At 43.9% G+C, this 17,454-nt stretch overlaps 1 protein-coding gene across 1 annotated transcript in view; it reads right to left on the minus strand.

The window, feature by feature from the left end:
* Nucleotides 1-17,454, minus strand: part of FRMPD4 (FERM and PDZ domain containing 4) — a 455,712-nt gene that overhangs the window by 45,412 nt on the left and 392,846 nt on the right. Inside the window, exon 6 of the mRNA XM_014519316.2 lies at nucleotides 8,359-8,404. Coding sequence (XP_014374802.2) covers nucleotides 8,359-8,404 — 46 coding nt within the window. The remainder of the gene's footprint in view (nucleotides 1-8,358; nucleotides 8,405-17,454) is intronic.

The raw sequence follows: 17,454 nt of genomic DNA on the forward strand, positions 1-17,454 counted from the left end.
CATCCCAAGAGTCCAGATCCTAGAAAGGAATACATAGACTCAAGTGCTTAAGCTCACGTGGTGTCCTATAAACCTCAAGGGGTCTGCACTTGTAGATGTCTTGGCCAGATAAAGAATTTAGAGATCACTGTGACAGAGACAGGAATATTTTGTTACCTTTTCTTAATTGGAAATCAATTATCGCTAACTTGACAGGAATCAAACTTGCAAACTTTTATTTGAAAAAAGAAACAGGTCTTGTTTTAAGTGAAACTGTTATCACTGAATATAAATAAGGGTCTACCAAAGTCGAGGTGGCTGCCAGCCAATTTTGTGAGCAGATCAAAGTCCGGGCAGCCATTTTTGTGGGTGGAGTACAGCAGGCACCCCCATGCCTCTGATTGGTTGAGAGGCCCAGTGGCCCTGCTCCTCACTGCTGATAGGCTATGAGGGCTGTCCATCTTACGGGCATTCTACAATTTTGCACAACTCCCCTCAGAGTCCTCTTGCTGGTGGCAGGGCTAGTGCCAAAATCTATGTTTAACAATGTTCACAAAAACAGATATTCAGCTGAAAAAGAGACTGCAGGTAAAAAAGCAACAAAAAAACCCTTAGACAAAATGCTGTTATCAAACTAAGAAAAGAGAAACAAGAAGGGAAAAGCACTTGAGCAAAATGTGCATCAAATCAGAGGGGAACAGGATTATTTTTAAATACACATATTGGGATATATCCCATTTCAATATTAGGTGTGCTATGGCTGATTGCTTAGAATTGGTCTTTAGTTTAACATGAAATGAAACATGTTCCAAGTGGAGCAGGAAAGAGGGAAAAATGTATTAAGGATTTCATGACTTTTTAACTTTCACAAAATGTGTTGACTTTTTGTCTGTTCCTTAAGTCTGTGACATGAGTCTAAGTTTAGCAAATAAATAAAATATGTCAACTGGAAGGGGATTTAAACAAGTTATGTGGAAGAGCATGTAATGTCAATAGAAAAATTAAATACAGCAAGGCCTAGCCACGAGCTAAACTGCCCACTCAGGCTAAGTACAAACAGTCAAAAAGCCTGAGGCAGAATCAATTCAATCTACGCAGGTTTCTCTAAGTTGCGTAGACTGGACTGATAATGAATGGAGCTCATGTTCACTCTTCAGCTGTGAAAGACACACAATCCTGTGCAGGCAAGGCCAGAAGGCAGGGAGCATTCAAATATGCCTCCCAGCCTGCCAGCCATTGCCAAGCCCAGCTGAGTGGCAGCCATCCCTGACTGGCTGCCTGGCACACTCCCCAACTCCCTGCTCTCACTTCTACAGTGGGGGAAGGAGTCCCCCATCCTTGTGCTGGGTCCCCAAGTCAGGCATCTGCCCATGTGGGGGTGGGGGGAACCCCATGTATCAGGGAAGGTTTCCCCTGTCCCCACCCAGGCTTTCCCTGAGCCAGGGTCTGACCAGCTGCAGGGTTCCCCACAGCTGCCCAGACCCTAGCTGTGGGGGAGCCGAGGCTAGGGTGGGGGAAACGCCCCAAGGTTTGGGGCTCCCCACCTTGTAGACAGATGTCAGCTCAGGGCAGTAGGCACTGGGACTGGGGACTGCTCCCCCCCCTGCAGGAGGAACAGTGGGAAGTTGGGGGCAGATGCCAGGCAGCCAATCAGGGACCCCACTCAGCTGGGCTTGGCAACGGTTGGCAGCCTGGGAGGCATGCTTGAGTACTCTATGCCTTCTGGTCCTGCCAGTGCAGGCTTATGAGTCACTCAGCTGTGGCACTTCCCATGGCTGCCCAAACCCCACAAGGCATGGGGCTCCCTCCATGTGGTCAGGTGCCCAGCTCAGGGGGGGTCGGCACCAGGATGGGGGGACATCTTCCTCTCACCCCCTTGCAGGACAGAGACTGGCAGTGAGTGGGACTGAGCAGCCACTCTGGCCTCGGGGTGGGGGGAGAATCTTCCCCCCCATGAGTGGTTCCTCATAGCTGTACAGACCCTGGCCTGAGGGGAGCCCAAGCCAGGGCAAAGAAAACCCCCCAAGGCATGGGGCTCCCCCAACTTGGCCCCCACCTGCATCTCCTTCTCCTCTTCCCCCTGTGGGTCAGAGTTCATAGCGGGTGGTGCTGAGCAGCTGACCCAGCTGTGTGGGGTGTGGAGATGGAATCCTCCCGTGGCCCAGGGCTCCATGCAGCTGGGCAGACCAGGGCTTGGGGGCTGGACCTGGGGCAGTGTGGCTCTGCTCCCCTGCCTCCTCCTCCCCACTGCCCCACAGGGCTGACAGGTGCAGGCAGGATGCAGAGCAGCTTTGCTGCCTCAGCTCTGTGACAGGGTGGGAGCAGGGCAGGGCCAGCCCAGCTTGGTTGAAGCAGTGGCAGAGGCTTAACACTCCTGGCCTGCAAGGTGGAGATAGCGGGTCACATGGCATCCTGAGATGCCAGGGTACTGCAAGGTAACTTGAGTCAGAAGGGAATCTGGGAAAGATGTTGGATAGACCATTCTAACCTAAACTGATTAAATTTGATACTGCATCCATTCAGGTCTATCTTAAACTGGGTTCAGCCATTTTGAAACTGGTCTAGTGTGCGTGAACTTCTGTTCTGTTACAGGTTTAGACTAGTTTCTGATCACTTATACTGGTTTGTGTGTCAATTCTATCCCTAGCCTCAAACTAGATTGTAAGATTATTGTAGGACAACAGCAGCACAAGTGCAAGCCAGAAAATACAACTGTATTTGAAACACTATTGAACACCAAGAACTGGAAAAGTACATGCTTTTTCCCTGCATGATATTTAACCACCCTAAAGTGCTAATGGATCATTTTCAGCATATGCTCCTTGTTAAACTCTTGAATTTCAGTGCTGAAGTAGATGTCATATTTCTGACATTCATTAAGGGTTTGGGTTTCTTTAAATAACCAATTTAAAGTTATTTAAAGTTGATAGTGATCTATCAAAGCTATCCAATTCTATTTTGCTATTATGAGAGGAAATCTTGGTGTAGTTATGGATCCTGCACGTATACAGCATATGCGTTCCAGATGAAGGGTGGCCAATACTTTTTTTTTTAAATAAAAGAGTCATGTCAACCAATTCATTCTATATACACAAATCCAAGTCAATAGACATCCTAGTATACTGTGATTGTTGCACTAGTGAAACTAAAATTTTGTTTAAGACTTTGTGGCACGTTCACTTGTCCCTTTTGTCCAGCACATTTGTCTCCAAATCTATAATATACTGAGTTCCTACACAGTAATATCGGCCTTAGCAACTCAGTAATCTGCTACTTCCCTTACGTCTCTGGCTGTCTCATGTGGAAATGGCTACTGTTACTTACTCAGTTGTTAGAGGCACAAAGAAGACAAGGTGCTCTACACTATATTCCTGTCCACAGCCTAGTTTGGGATAGTTCAAACCCTACTTCTGAAAGTACTTTTAAGTCTGTTAAGATTTAGCCTCTAAAAGGAAAGGACCAACAAAACCAGCCTGCAGGCAGGAGAGGGTAATGAAGGAGGGCAAGAAAACTAGGGGTAGAAGAAGGAAAAATGCAACTAGAAGGGCATCTGAGAAGACAGAATGAGAGAATCAGTCGGATCCTTTTCCATTTTATTGACTACAATTAACTTGGTTTAGTTAGTGTCCCTAGTAATGTTTCTGCTGTCACAACTGCTATTTGGATTTTCAAATGCCTCTGCCAAATTATTTGTATAATCTCAACAGAGCATATCCAAACCAAACAGAAAGCATAGTTAGCAGGTCCTGCCTAAACATGAAGACAACCAGGTACCAGCCTAGACTTCAAGTAGATAACACTATTAGTGTCATGGTTACATCCAAGTGTCATGGTTACATTTAATCATGTTGTATGCAGACAAACTTAAAATGAGGTCTGAAACCAATTGATTAAAACTTCATTTCAAAGTTGTACAATAGACAAGGTTCGAGGGTGGAGGGTGAAAAACCCCAAGGGATGCAGCTTTCTTTTCTTATAAAAATTGGTTACTTTGCACTGAACTACCAAGTTTGTATGAACAAAAATCATGAGTCATGTTAAACATATAATAAGACTGATTTTAATATAATATTTATTTAAAAATTCATTTGGGGTTTCTTTTGGCCTTCTGATTCCTGAGCCTTTGGGATAAGCTTGCTTCATGTTTTCAAGCTCCTTTTTCAAAGTCACAAGGACAAGAAACTCACTTTTATTTAGTCCAAATAAAAGCTGAGGTTCTTGTGATTCCAAATGAAATCTCCCCAGTGAAAAAAATAAATATCATGAGACTTGTAATAAAATCATAAGTTAGAAGTAGGTTCTACAATGTCAGCATAAAGCAACATAATTTACTATAAAGTTTTACTTTACTTGATTTGTACCTGTGTATGCCCAGACCAGAAAAAAAATAACATTGGTTTATTTAACACCTTATAATCTTGAGGTGAAATCCTGGCACATTGAAACCCATGACAAAATTCCTATTGACTACAGCTAGGGTCAGGAATTCAGGAAGTTAAAAAACAAGAAAGCAGCCAACCAGACTCACGAATGAGCTCCATTCACAGAGTCTAAATCCACAATGAAATGAATTATTTGATTTAAATAATGTGTAAAATTTAATACAATATCAATGGGATAATAATCCACTTACAGAATAAAATGACTTCCAAAAATAATCAAATACCAGACTTCCAGCAACTAAAACTTTAAACTACTCTAATTGTTCAATCACTTTCTTATCATAAAAGACGATATTCAAATTAACCTGGGAGAGATTTATTTGCTTTGTTTGATTGATGGGAAGTATAGAAGAGCACCGTGTTTTGATTTGGCTGTAATGAAAATGAAAATGAATGAGCTCGGGCAAAAGCAATCTGTAAAAGTTTTTTTTATGCAAAGGCTGGAATTCTATTTCATTTTTGTGCATTTAACTGATGGGTTTCTAGCTGTGTAAGTGCCAAAAGTGGCATTTATGCACAGGTAGCAATTCTTTCTCCCCTGCAGTGTGAATGCATAAGTAGGTGCATATAGACTGAGCACGTGCAGTAGGCCATGTGTGTATGTGGCTATGTACATGTACCCATTGTGGATGAGTATCAGCATCTAACTCCTGAAAATGTAGGCTGCCAGAAATCCACAGCTAGTGGGTGTCAGATAGAGACTGGGGGGCGGCTCCCATGCTTTAGCCCCAGTGGCTGTGTACTTTGGGCAGCTAAGATGCGGAGGCACATGAACAAGCTGAGAGGTGGAGTACAAGCCAAAGTGTGTGTGGCTCAGTGAAACAGATGCTGCTTGGAAACGAGAAGGCCCTGAGCTGTAGTTGGGACTCATGGTCCCAATAGGGCTTAAAAAAAAAAATCTTCACTATACTACTATCCTCCATTCATTTTAGATAACAACTATTAAATGTGGGCAAGAGGAGCTCAGCTTCAAAAGGAGCAAAGGTCTGGATCTGTGGTGTGCTAGTTTCAACACTGTACTAGAAAGTCATAAACATGCAGCTTCAATCCCCTCCAGAACATTAATTTAAGTTATGCTTGTTTTATCTGCAGCTGTAAGGAATAGTTAGTAGTAAACATTAAAAGGAATACATGTTCTAAAGAGATCAAACATAAACTTAAAAATAACATAAAAAACCCAGTAAACCTGTAATTTCCCCTTGGCAGGCATTCTTCATGAAGCAGTGGGAATAGAAAGTTTCTCAGGAGTAGAGTTGGTTGACATCTTGCTAACTAAATATTTTTGTCAAAAATAGTCTTTTTTTCAAATTTTACATGAAGAAAGATTCAGGGAGAAGTGTGTTAAAGGAAAGGGGGAAAATAATATCCCAAACTATCAAATATCTGCAAGAGGCATTTTTGTGAAACACTTCTTTAATAAAAGAAAAATGTTTTTGAATTCTGTGGAGCAAAAATAATGTAAGTATTTTCCATAAAAAAATCATAGCCATTTTTATGAACAGCTCTACTCAACTCAGGATAAGGATTTTTCAACCAAAAAACTGTTAGGATACTCCAGTACCCAAATTCATCAGATTACTAGTATTCCTCTTTCACAATGGAAGGACAAACCCTAAGGGTGTTTATAGATGTGCTCTGGGAGGTGCAGGGGGTGCTTTAATTAGCAGTTTAATTAAAGGCAATCAAAGTGTCATGTGTATCAGTGTCCCTGCACTGAAAAATGGCGGTGGGACGCTTTGAACTAAAGCTCATCAACTTAACTTCAGTTTAAAGCACCCCATTGCCATTTTTCAGTGCAGGGACGCTGGTACATGTGATGCTGGACTCTGCTGGAGGATGGTAATTACCATGCTCCAGCAAACTCGACTAATCAAGTCTACTCTGATGAGCAGCCTCCTTGTATGCGCACAGGAGCCCTAAGAGGATGCCCGTGTTTCAGTCTAGGCATGACAGAGGCATGGGTAGAAATATCCAAATTAGCTTTAATCTAGCCAGCTCAATTACTCATAGCAAGGAAGCAATGGTGGCAGGGTGTTTAGCATGAGTTAGCTGCTCAAGGGCCCAAGGTAGGCTTGTAATCATACATTAATGTAGCTTAATTGCTATCAGTACCCAAATTAGGTACAGAAAAGCTAGCTCATGTACATAGAGACATGCTGAAATCACATATTCCAACTGTGTAGACGTACATGAGAGGATTAGCCTTATTTATGCATTTTATGGGGTTGCAACATCCCCAAAAGAATGCAACTATTGTCTCTTGGCCCAGGAATAGCTCAGGCCCCAAGCCTCAGTGTATATGCTATGGGGTGCAACATAAATACACACATGAAGTCGATGCACATGTAAGATTTAATTTTATGGCATGTTCCTCATATAGAAGAGGAGGAAATATTTAATTTACTATTATTAATGGTTTTCTTGCATTCAGAGCTATTTTTGCTATTTAATAGCTCTTGGTGCTATAACAAATGTGTACAGTGCCCTGATGGTACCTTAGGTCACGTTTCTTATTTGATTGGCTCCAAGCAAATGGAGGATTTCAATCTCCTGGAAGAAAAATCATATTATGACTTACCTTCCTCTCTGGTCCAACTGCAAATGTTTTGACTGTGAATGCCCTGAGCCAGCATAGCTTGTGAGGCCCCAAGCATCCTTTTAGTTCGCTTTTTCTTGGGGTTGACCCTAAGGGATTTCTAGTCTTATTTTAGTCACCACTGCAGTTGTTTAGGGTACAACTTCACTTCACAGTCTGGTGGGCCATGAACATAACCACATAGGCTTCCAATTCAATTAGAGGCAGAAGTACATCCAACCCAAATTATACCATATGGTCAGTATTTAATAAAACAGACCACTGCACAACATGACAAAGATACTTTCTTCGCATGGCTTATTTGTTTCATTAACAGAAACAAATCTGCCAACTGATAGACCAAACTGGCTTATGAAAAAAAATTGTGATTATGGTAGTTTATTGCCAAAGGGCATGTCTACACATGCATTTAAGCATGACTAAATTTAATGCACATTAAGTTAATTCACATTAAGCAATTTTTGGCAGGTGTCAACACGTGCAAGCACTTGGCACTAAAGTTAGTGTACTAATGTTAGTGTCAAGTCCCTGCAGCTCTGCCATGTGCCCCTAATGGCTGGGCAGACCTGGCACAAAAGTTAGTGCTGGGTTGTGTCTACAAGTGCATTAATGTGCTTTAACTAATCATGCCTAAATTTGATACCTGCTATTGCAGGTATCAAATGTAAGTGCAGTTAGCCTAATTTTGCCATTTTTTATGCACATTAAGGGAACACGCATATTGACACGCACCCATAATGCACATTAAATTAAACTAATGCGCATTAACGCTTCATTATATAAATGCCCAAAGAGTCACACAGTACATTCCTACCAACTGACACTAGAACGTCTTTTCACCCTTCTTGTGTAGTAAGGCCCAAAGAAGTTGAGGACCAATTAGCATACAACAAGAGTACACAGATGTGAAGAATGACCATACCACTTAGCTGCCTATGCTGAGCCCAGGATTTCAAATGGCATCATTTACCTAAAGAGTATATTCCTCTATGAAGTCTCACAAGAGTTATAAGCAGACTGGGAAAAAAGAGGTTAAGCGACTTGCCCAAGATCACCTAGCAAGTCAGAGTGATTGCTGGGAAAGGAACTCAGCATCTTGTCGTAAGCATGAGACATACTCCTAGAACAACTTAGAAGATGCCAGCTATTTAAATTATTGTAAAATTGTCTTGCTGATGTGGACCTTGGTATCTAGTCTTACATTTATCTTTAAGACCATAGCCTCTGTTTCTCCCATATTTTGTATCATGCAAATAAGTCCAAGATTTAGAGAGAAAAGAGGCAGAGAAAGGCTGAATATGTTGCTAGGAAACCAATAGAGAAAACATTATAGATACTTACAGGGTAAGGCTGAACAACAGTAAGGAGGATTGATTCTTTGCAGCTTCTGTAAGGTAATAAAAAGTAAAGCTTCATACATTCATATACTAAAGATAGCAAGTTTTCAATTTTTAATGAGGGAAATTGCAATCTTGTAGCAGCATTTATTATAGACTATCAGAAAGACAAATAACATGCCCAAACCAGAATAAATGTACAAATCAAACATTATGTAATATAACGATGAGACCTAACGTGACCCTTATCATGCAGTTTGCATTGTCAGATAATTGTGTACTGCAATAATAGCTTTCTCTGCTGAATACAGAATAGCATCAGATACATCAAATTGGTGCATCATTTTTAAACTACATATCTCTTTTGCCTGTTTACTAAAATGCATTCATTTCATATGCTATCCAGCTTCTGCAGATTTAGGGTCAAATTCTCCTGAAGACAATAGTGTTACAAGGATGAAAAAGAAGACACAATTTAGTCCTGACCAAATCCATAAATTCATCTTTGGGAACTGAAGGAAAATAATATTTGAGACTACTCCAATCAGAATAAAATATATACAATTCTTTCAAAGAAATACCCTTCTTTCAAAATTTGATAGCTCTTCTGTGGTAGTAAACCAATGAACTTGGAATATAAAAGTAGCAGAGCAGGCTATTTTACAAGAGAACTATAAATTCTATACTAAGTGGGAAAGAAAACTGAGAAACTTTACACAATGAAGTGATTCAGATAATTTAAGGACAGATAAATGCCATTTAATTGTCAAAATGAAAAAAGGAAAACCTAAGTCAATATTTCTTTTATTACACTGGTTACATTCTTTGCTTTTAGGGTTTTATATCAGCTACGGAAAGGTTAGTTGCCAATTTGCTGAGATGGAGTTGATTTCCTGTTGGTTTTCCTAATTTCAAACATAATTAATTGCCTATTTATGTGATTTATTGCCTGGCTGAGTGAAGTGCAACTCATTTGCATGCTAGAACTATTCTACAGAACAACCTAAAATAAATCACAATTGTACTGGTTATATATGCCATTGTCCTGTGCTGCTCACTCACTCTATTGATGTACCTTTGTAAAATCAATGGCATTCTTGGTGGGTAAAGGAAACAGAGGACAGATCTGAGGACTGCTAAGAAAATCAGTTTGGATTGTCAGGGTTGGTAAAGTCAGCATTTCCTTGCTTCCAACAGCTCATCAGAGACTGGGTCAATGGAACAGTTCTCAAACCTATTGAATTCTACTCCACTTAGTGGCACTGCACAACAGTTAGGATAAAATTTGAACATATATTCTCATAACTTTATAGTCAAAATAATAAAACTTCTGCAGCTTTCATTTCTACTTCCCAGTAACTGCAACAGGTGCATTCGCACATGTAGGCATGTGTGTTTGCAGCAGCTCAAATAGGAGCGGCACAAATTTGAGCCTGGGATTTTTGCCTCTGCATACGTGCCTGGATGTGCACTTTGGTGTGGGGCAAGTTGTGCCACTTGGGGCAAAATAACCCTGTCTGGCTCCTCCTGGATCTGCAGCCAGGGGGAGCTAAAGCTTGGGGCCAGTACCTGTGCTGACCCCAGCAGTATAAAAACCTGCCCTATGCTGGCCCCAGCAATATAAAAACCTGCCCAGGTGAGCAGCTCAGGGCTACTTCCATCAGGAGTTTCTGAGGCCCAGCCAGTTGGTATCTGGGGACACTACCCTTGGTGCCAGCTGGACTACTGAAGCAGCCCTAACCTGGATTGACCCCTACCCGCTCTACCCACTGCAGCAGTCTGGCAGTGAGGGATGCTGCCTGGCTGTGACCTGATGCCCCCTGCAACAGCATCCACCCCCTTGGACCTGTGGCCCCATGGCTGTGTGCCTGCTAGACCTGGATGGGGTGCTCCTGCTCTCCCATTTGGGCATCTATCACCCAGAAGATGTGCTCCTTGTGGTGGCCCACTTTGAACTGTCCAAGTGTGTCCTCTTGGCCCCAAATGGCCAAGAGGTCAGCCAACTTCTCTGCTCTCCAAATGGTTCCCAGTGTTGGCCCTGGACAGGCTCCTCTGCCCAAGTTTCGCCATTTGTCTCACCAGCAGAGATCCTGGTGTTCCCTGTTTAAAAAATGCAAATTATCTGATAAGAGACCCAAATTCTCTCATTAGAATACCCCAAATAGTGTTCTTTTGCTATTAAAATGAAATGCCACTATATATAAACAGATCAGTTGGGCAATATTTTATTAATATATTTACAAGTTAAAGCAATTTGGAAGCCTACCAGTGCCTCTATCATCATAATAAAATACATTCTAAATATCTACACACTTTGGCATTTAATTTTGGCTTTTTTGTCATAGAAAAATCAGAGCTGCCCCTACCCACTTCACTCACCAGAATGTACAATGCTGAGCAACACTGATATGCCAGTGTCCTACCCCTGCCCTTGCCCCTCACTCACAGCCCACAGCCTGCCCCACCCCCCAGTCCCCTTGCTCCTGATTCACAGGGTCAGGGCCAGGGCCAGGTATGTGGGTGAGAGGTTTATGGGGGTAGCTTGGGGGTGTAGGGTTTGTGGGGGGACTGTGGGTGTGGGAAGCCATGTAGGGGAGGGGTGCTCAGGAGGGGTGCATCCCCTGCCCCCCCCGCAGGGTGCAGCCCCCTGCACAGTTCATGGACTGCCCCTCCACAGGACCACAGCCCCTCCAGAGGGGCCACAGCTCCCCCCACAGGGGCCACAGCTCCCATGCAGCGGCCAAAGCCCACCCACAGGGGCTACAGCCCCCCCATAGTGCCCACATGGCCCCCCAGAAGGGCTACAGCCCCACCCCCCCCATGGCCCACAGCTCAGCAGCCATCAGGGCGCTCAGGGCCTCCTGGCTCAGCCCCCCGCTCCAGTGCAGGGCATCATGGCACAGCCCTGGCTGCCTGGCACCCAGCGCTGCCTGTGCCACTACACGGAGACCCAGCCCAGTTAGTCACAGGGTCATATGCCTTCAGGCATCTCTGGGCCACTTGGGCTGTCACCTGAAGTCTGGTGCTGCTTGTGAGGACTGTGTCGCACTGGGCCAGGTCCTGCATGCACGGAACTGGCCTGGTGCAACAGCATATGGGCCCATGCATGCAGGACCCAGCCTGCCAAGACATGCAGTCCCCATGAGCGGTGCTGGCCCCCGGGGGACAGCCCAAGAAGTTTGGAGCTGCCCGAAGGTACACAGGCCCGCGCCAAGCTGGGCCAAGCCTGTGTGATGTGGCACAGACAGTGCCGGGTGCCAGGCAGCCAGGGCCATGCTGCACTGCCCTGCGCCATGAATAGGGCTGTGCCAAGAGGGTCCTGAGTGCCCTGATGGCTGCTTTTGCTGTGGGGGGTGGGGCTATGGGCCTTGCAGGAGGCAGGTGGGGGACCAACCCCTCCCAAACAGCCCTCCCACATAGTCTCCCCCCATACATGCACCCACATACTCCCAGCTCCAGTTCCCCCACCACCCCCAGTCCCTACTTACCTGAGGATGGAGCCTGGGTCTAAGTCCCTGCAGCCTGCATGGCTCCTTGCCCACAGGTGCTGCATCATGCTGCAGCACTGGAGCAAGGTGAAGCCATAGAGACACTTTGGCCAGCTACCAGAGCATCTCTTTGGAGGACCCAAGCCTCTGGTTGCCTGCCTCGCTTTTTTTCTACATGCGCTTTTTTTCTATATGTATTTTTTTGATACCTGCATATCCAGGTATCAAATTTTGCACCCATGCTGCAACTAGGCAGCGCGGGCAACATTTTTTGCTCTTAGCGTGCCTCTTGCCACATCTCAAACTGCTTTGAGATGCAGCAAGAGGCATTTGTGGCAGTGGCAATGCATAGAGGGTACACATGCACCCCCTGAGAGTGCTAGTGTACCTCTTGACTGGCCACATTCATTGATTAGGTGATGGGCAGGGAGGGCAGGTGGGAGTGCTGGTGCCCCCCTGCAAGTGCCAGCTGGGCCCACCCACCCACCCACCCGTCAGCAAGACTGGCCACTGGGGGACCCCCCTGACTAAGGCAGCACCACTTGCTCATGACATAATGAAAATGAATAACCTAGGCACAATGGAAATAAATACATTTTAAAGGAAAGCGGTTAAAAGGGGAAAATTTACAAGAGCTATATATAGTGTGATCTCTGCAAAGAAAAGGAGTACATTTTGAAACAGATATTACAGAAGGAAGTTCCTTAAACCTCTATCAAATGGAAGTTTATTGTTTTACAAAAATCCCAGCCCTTTTAAAAATAATATAAAATGGCAGCAACTCTCTCACTTGTTTCTGAGCCACACACTACATTTTGAGCACTCAGAAAGACACAACAATAAACTCATATTATTTTGTAAATTTCCCACTAGAGATGGGCTATCTACCTATTTATTTATGTCTGCATCCATCTAGATTGCTTGGTAGAAAGGTAGACAAATCTGTAGAGCTTGTAGCTATGCGATAGACTGCATCCAGAAGATAAATACTTCAGGTCAGTCTGACCACTTCAACTGCCTTCAACCTACTAATCCACCTTCTCAGCTCTTAAACTAGTATTCCAATCCCCTGAGTGACTTAAATAGCTGTCATTTTCAAAAACTCAATTTGCCACAGAAATATTTTCCTCTTTCCAGTCCCCTTACATTAAATCTCTCTGATGACCAATATAGGCTGAATTCATCTGGGCTAGTAATAGCTTTTTTATACTAAAAAGGTCACTAATTTTAAGTCTTTTCTTGGGGCAATTCCCAGATTCTAATAGGACCATCACTTGTGCTAGAAGGACAAGATATTGGATCATAAATATCCATAAGGTAAAGTAAAGCCATTTTTTGCATGTGTAACAGGGCCCCTACCCCATTACTAGGGAGACTAGGGTTTGGGTTTGATTTTGCTTTCACTGCTACTTTCTCCTGCTCCCCTCCCTCCTCCCCCTGCCACTTCTTCATTTCCACCTCCTTCTCTCTCTATACACACACGCACTCATTTCTTTTACAATCCCTTGTGGTCTGAGTTGGTGGGTCTCTGGGGGATGCCACAGTTTGCACATAGGATGAGGATGTAAAACAAGATGGGTGCTGTGTCCAGGTACAGAAAGAGCCTCATGCACCCAGGAGGCGGAACTGAAGGGCCATGTGATGAGAGCCTGCTACATAAGCCCAAGCCTTAGGCCAGAGAGGGGAAGTCTGGCTGAGGGAGCTGCCAAGGATGTAGGGATGAAATCAGGAAGGCCATAGCGCAATTGGAGTTGCATCTAGCAAGGGATGTGAAGGGTAACAAGAAGGGTTTCTACAAGCATTTCAGTAGCAAGAGGAGGATCAGGGAAAGTGTGGGTCCCTTTCTGAATGGGAGAGGCAACCTCGTGACAGAAAAGGCTGAAGTGCTCAATGCCTTTTTTGCCTCAGTCTTCACAGGCAAGGGTGGCTCCCAGTCTACTGTACCAGGTAGCACAGCTTGGGGAGGAAGTGAGCAGCCCTCAGTGCTGAAAGAACAGGTTAGGGACTGCTTAGAAAAGCTGGATGAGTAAAAGTCCATGGGGCCAGATGGGATGCACCCCAGGGTGCTGAGCAAGGTGGCTGATGTGATTGCAGAGCCATTAGCCATCATCTTTGAAAACTCATGGTGATCAGGAGAGGTCCTGTATGATTGGAAAAGGGCAAACATAGTGAGAGAAAAAGGAGAGTCCAAGGAACTACAGGCCAGTAAGCCTCATCTCAGTCCCTGGAAAAATCATGGAGCAGATCCTCAAGGAATCCATTTCTAAGCACTTGCAGGAGAAAAGGGTGATTAGAAACAGTCAGCATCAATTTGCCAGATGCAAGTCATGCCTGACCAACCTGATTTCTGTCTATAACTGACTGGATTTGGGGAGACCAGTAGATGTGGTATACCTTGATTATAGCAAGGGTTTTGATACAGTCTCCCACAACATTCTCTCAGGCAAACTAAGGAATTATGGGCTGGATGAATGGACTGTAGGGTGGATAGAAAACTGGCTGCAGCACTGGGGTCAGAGAGTTGTAATCAATGGCTCGATGTCTAGTTGGCAGCCGGTATCAAGTGGAGTGCCCCAGGGGTTGGTCCTGGTGCCGGTTTTGTTCAATATCTTCAGCAACAACCTGGAAGATGGCATAGAGTGCATCCTCAGCAAGTTTGCAGGTGATACCAAGCTGGCGTTGCAGGAGCAGTAGATATGCTGGAGAGTAGGGCAAGGATTCAGAGTGATCTAGACAAATTGGAGAATTGAAACAAAAGGAATCTCACAAGATTCAACAAGGACAAGTGCAAAGTCCTGCACTTAGGTCAAAACAATCCCATGCACCAGGACAGGCTGGGGGGTCAACTGGCTGGGCAGCAGCTCTGAAGAAAAGGTCCTGGGGGTTACAGTGGCAATAAGCTGTCTGAGCCAACAGTGGGCCCTTGTTGCAAATGTGGCTAACAGCAAACTGCATTGCATTGGTAGGTGTGTTGCCAGCAGGTCTAGGGAAGTGATTATTCCCCTCTATTCAGCACTGGTGAAGCCACATCTAGGGTACTGTGTTCAGTGTTGGGCCTCCCACTACAGAAAGGATGTGGACAAGTTGGAGAGAGTCCAATGGAGGGTGACAAAAATGGTGAGGGGGTGGGAGGTATGACTTACGAGGAAAGACGGAGGGAACTGAGGTTATTTAGCTCAGAGAAGAGGAGACAGAGAGGGGACTTAATAGCAGCCTTCAACTACCTGAAGAGGGGTATGAAGGAGGATGAAGCTAGACTGTTCTCAGTGGTGGAAGATGACAGAACAAGGAATAATGGTCTCAAATTGCAGCAAGGGAAGTTGAGGTTAAATATTAGGAAGAATTTTCTCACCAGGAGGGTAGTAAAACATTGGAACAGGTTACAGAGAGGTGGTGGAAGCTCCATCTTGTGGAGGTTTTTAAGACCCAGCTGGACAAAGCTTTGGTTGGGATGATCTAGTTGGGGATGGTCCTGCTTTGAGCAGGGGGTTGGACTAGATGACCTCCTGAGGTCCCTTCCAACCCTAACTTTCTATGATTCTATAAGGACAGAAAGACACAAGGACAGAAGCACAGACTGTGGCAGGGAAAACTTAGAAGGAAGCCCAAGTGAAGAGAGGCTGCAGACTTGCACAGAAAGTGAGCTAAGTACTCCATGCACTTTACTGTTTTGTTTTCTTTCTACTTGAAGTGGGCCATATAGAGGTGAAGTGAACCGCTGCAGGACACTGCTGTGCCTGGGGATGGGCATTTGCATTTTGGGGAACATAAAATGAAAATTACCAAAAGGACTGGATTGTGGCTGAAGGGGAGGCAGAGGCCATGGAAAGGGAGTTAGTAGGGACACCCCAAAATTGAAGCTCTGTCAGGTAGGCAGAGCATAAAGACTGGGGTATGATTTGGGATTATTAGCATGCAACGTGGTGAATATCACAAGTTTTGGAAACTGGGAGTCACAAAGCATGATCAAAGATGAAGCTAGGAGTTGGTGGCCCTGAATTGTGGGCCCTGAGCTAGAAGACTCAGCTAAGTAAATGTGGGCCAGGGCCAGGTAGCTTTGGCCTAGACACAGGCCTATTCCTTTAAGCATACCTCCAGGCAGTCTCCTCTATCCAGTATACATCAAGATGTGTCAGGCGAGAACACTGAAAGAGAGCAGACGACTGAGGGTATGTGAGCTGGGAAGCCTCTAAATTTAGTAACCCTGTAGTGGTACCCATGGGGTGCCTACATGTCAAGTGTTTCTAAGGGCTCTCTATGATCCTTACAGATGTGAACTGACTTGGTTACTGAGGTATCTGGGTTTATAGGACAGAGAGATGCACAGAGCATAGGCATTACAACACAGTTTTTAAAGAGTTTCTAAATGTTACTTAAAAGAAAGTCTTAGTAGCGTGCACATTTGCTAAATATGTGATGATGCCAGGTGATACATCAGCACCTTCTTGAGGTGACCTGCATAACTTCACCCCTCATTTAGAGGTCCATGCGAACTCCAGCTGATGAAAACCTTTATGACCACACGTCATTGTGTGTGTGTATGAAAATCCGCACACCATATTATACCACCAATTATTTTGTATATTATCCATACTTACATGTACGCACCATTATATCTAATATATTAGGCAATGCATGAACAAACCAGTCACATGACCATAATTAAATTTAGGCCTCTGTTCTCCTAAAAATTTCAGGAAGGTAACAGCAAATGTTGAATAGAAGTTAAAAAATAAAAAAAGCACACATTTTTTTCTCTTTTTTTGCATATGCCATTTTCCCCTTCAACCTAAAGTAGAGTATCAACAAGAGTAATACCTATAGTCTATGCACACCAAAATTAAAGACATTTTGCTTTTATTTTTATATTGTTGTCATGGTACTTTTAAGTTCAAGTACTTTTAGTTGATCCAACTACCATTAAATGATTTCAAGGAAGACTTCAGTGAAAGAACTTATATAATTAAATTCTCTCCTACAAAACAAAAAATATATATTTCATTTCTTTAACAAGCCTGTTGATTTTTTTCTGAGAACACTGACATCTGCCCAGCTAAGAAAGAATTCAAGGTCCTACTGTTATGTTCTTGTCTTTTCCAGGGAAGAGAATTAAGAGAATGTAATGAAGAGTGTAAAACTAGAAGAGCAAATTGTAATGAGAGTGGGAATTTCAGCGCCTCACCTATTTGACTTTTGCTTTGTCCTATATTGTTATTGTATTTGTCCATTCTCCTTATTCTTTGCAGATATTTAAATGGTGAACTACAGTAAATACAAGTGGCTTGAGATGCATATTGTAGAGCATTAATAAAGTTCAAAGTAGTATTATTAAATACTATCTGTCCCAGATTACATGAAGCATTAACCATTTGATATGACTCTAGTCACTGACTTTGTCTGTGCATTTCCAGGTGGAGAATACTGGGTTGTCTTTTATCATTTTTTGTCCATTTCAATATGGAAGGAGTGAGGAAGCAGGTTGGGGCAGTACCTATTACCTTTAAAAGCATGGACAAGTAAGTAGATAGTCCTGTATCCATGGCAAATGCAACATAGTTTCATAGTAGCTAGGGTCAGGAGGGACCTGAACAGATCATCTAGCCTGACCCCCT

The sequence above is a fragment of the Alligator sinensis genome, unplaced genomic scaffold (assembly GCF_000455745.1).
Source record: "Alligator sinensis unplaced genomic scaffold, ASM45574v1 scaffold312_1, whole genome shotgun sequence".
NCBI classification, from domain to species: Eukaryota; Metazoa; Chordata; order Crocodylia; family Alligatoridae; genus Alligator; species Alligator sinensis.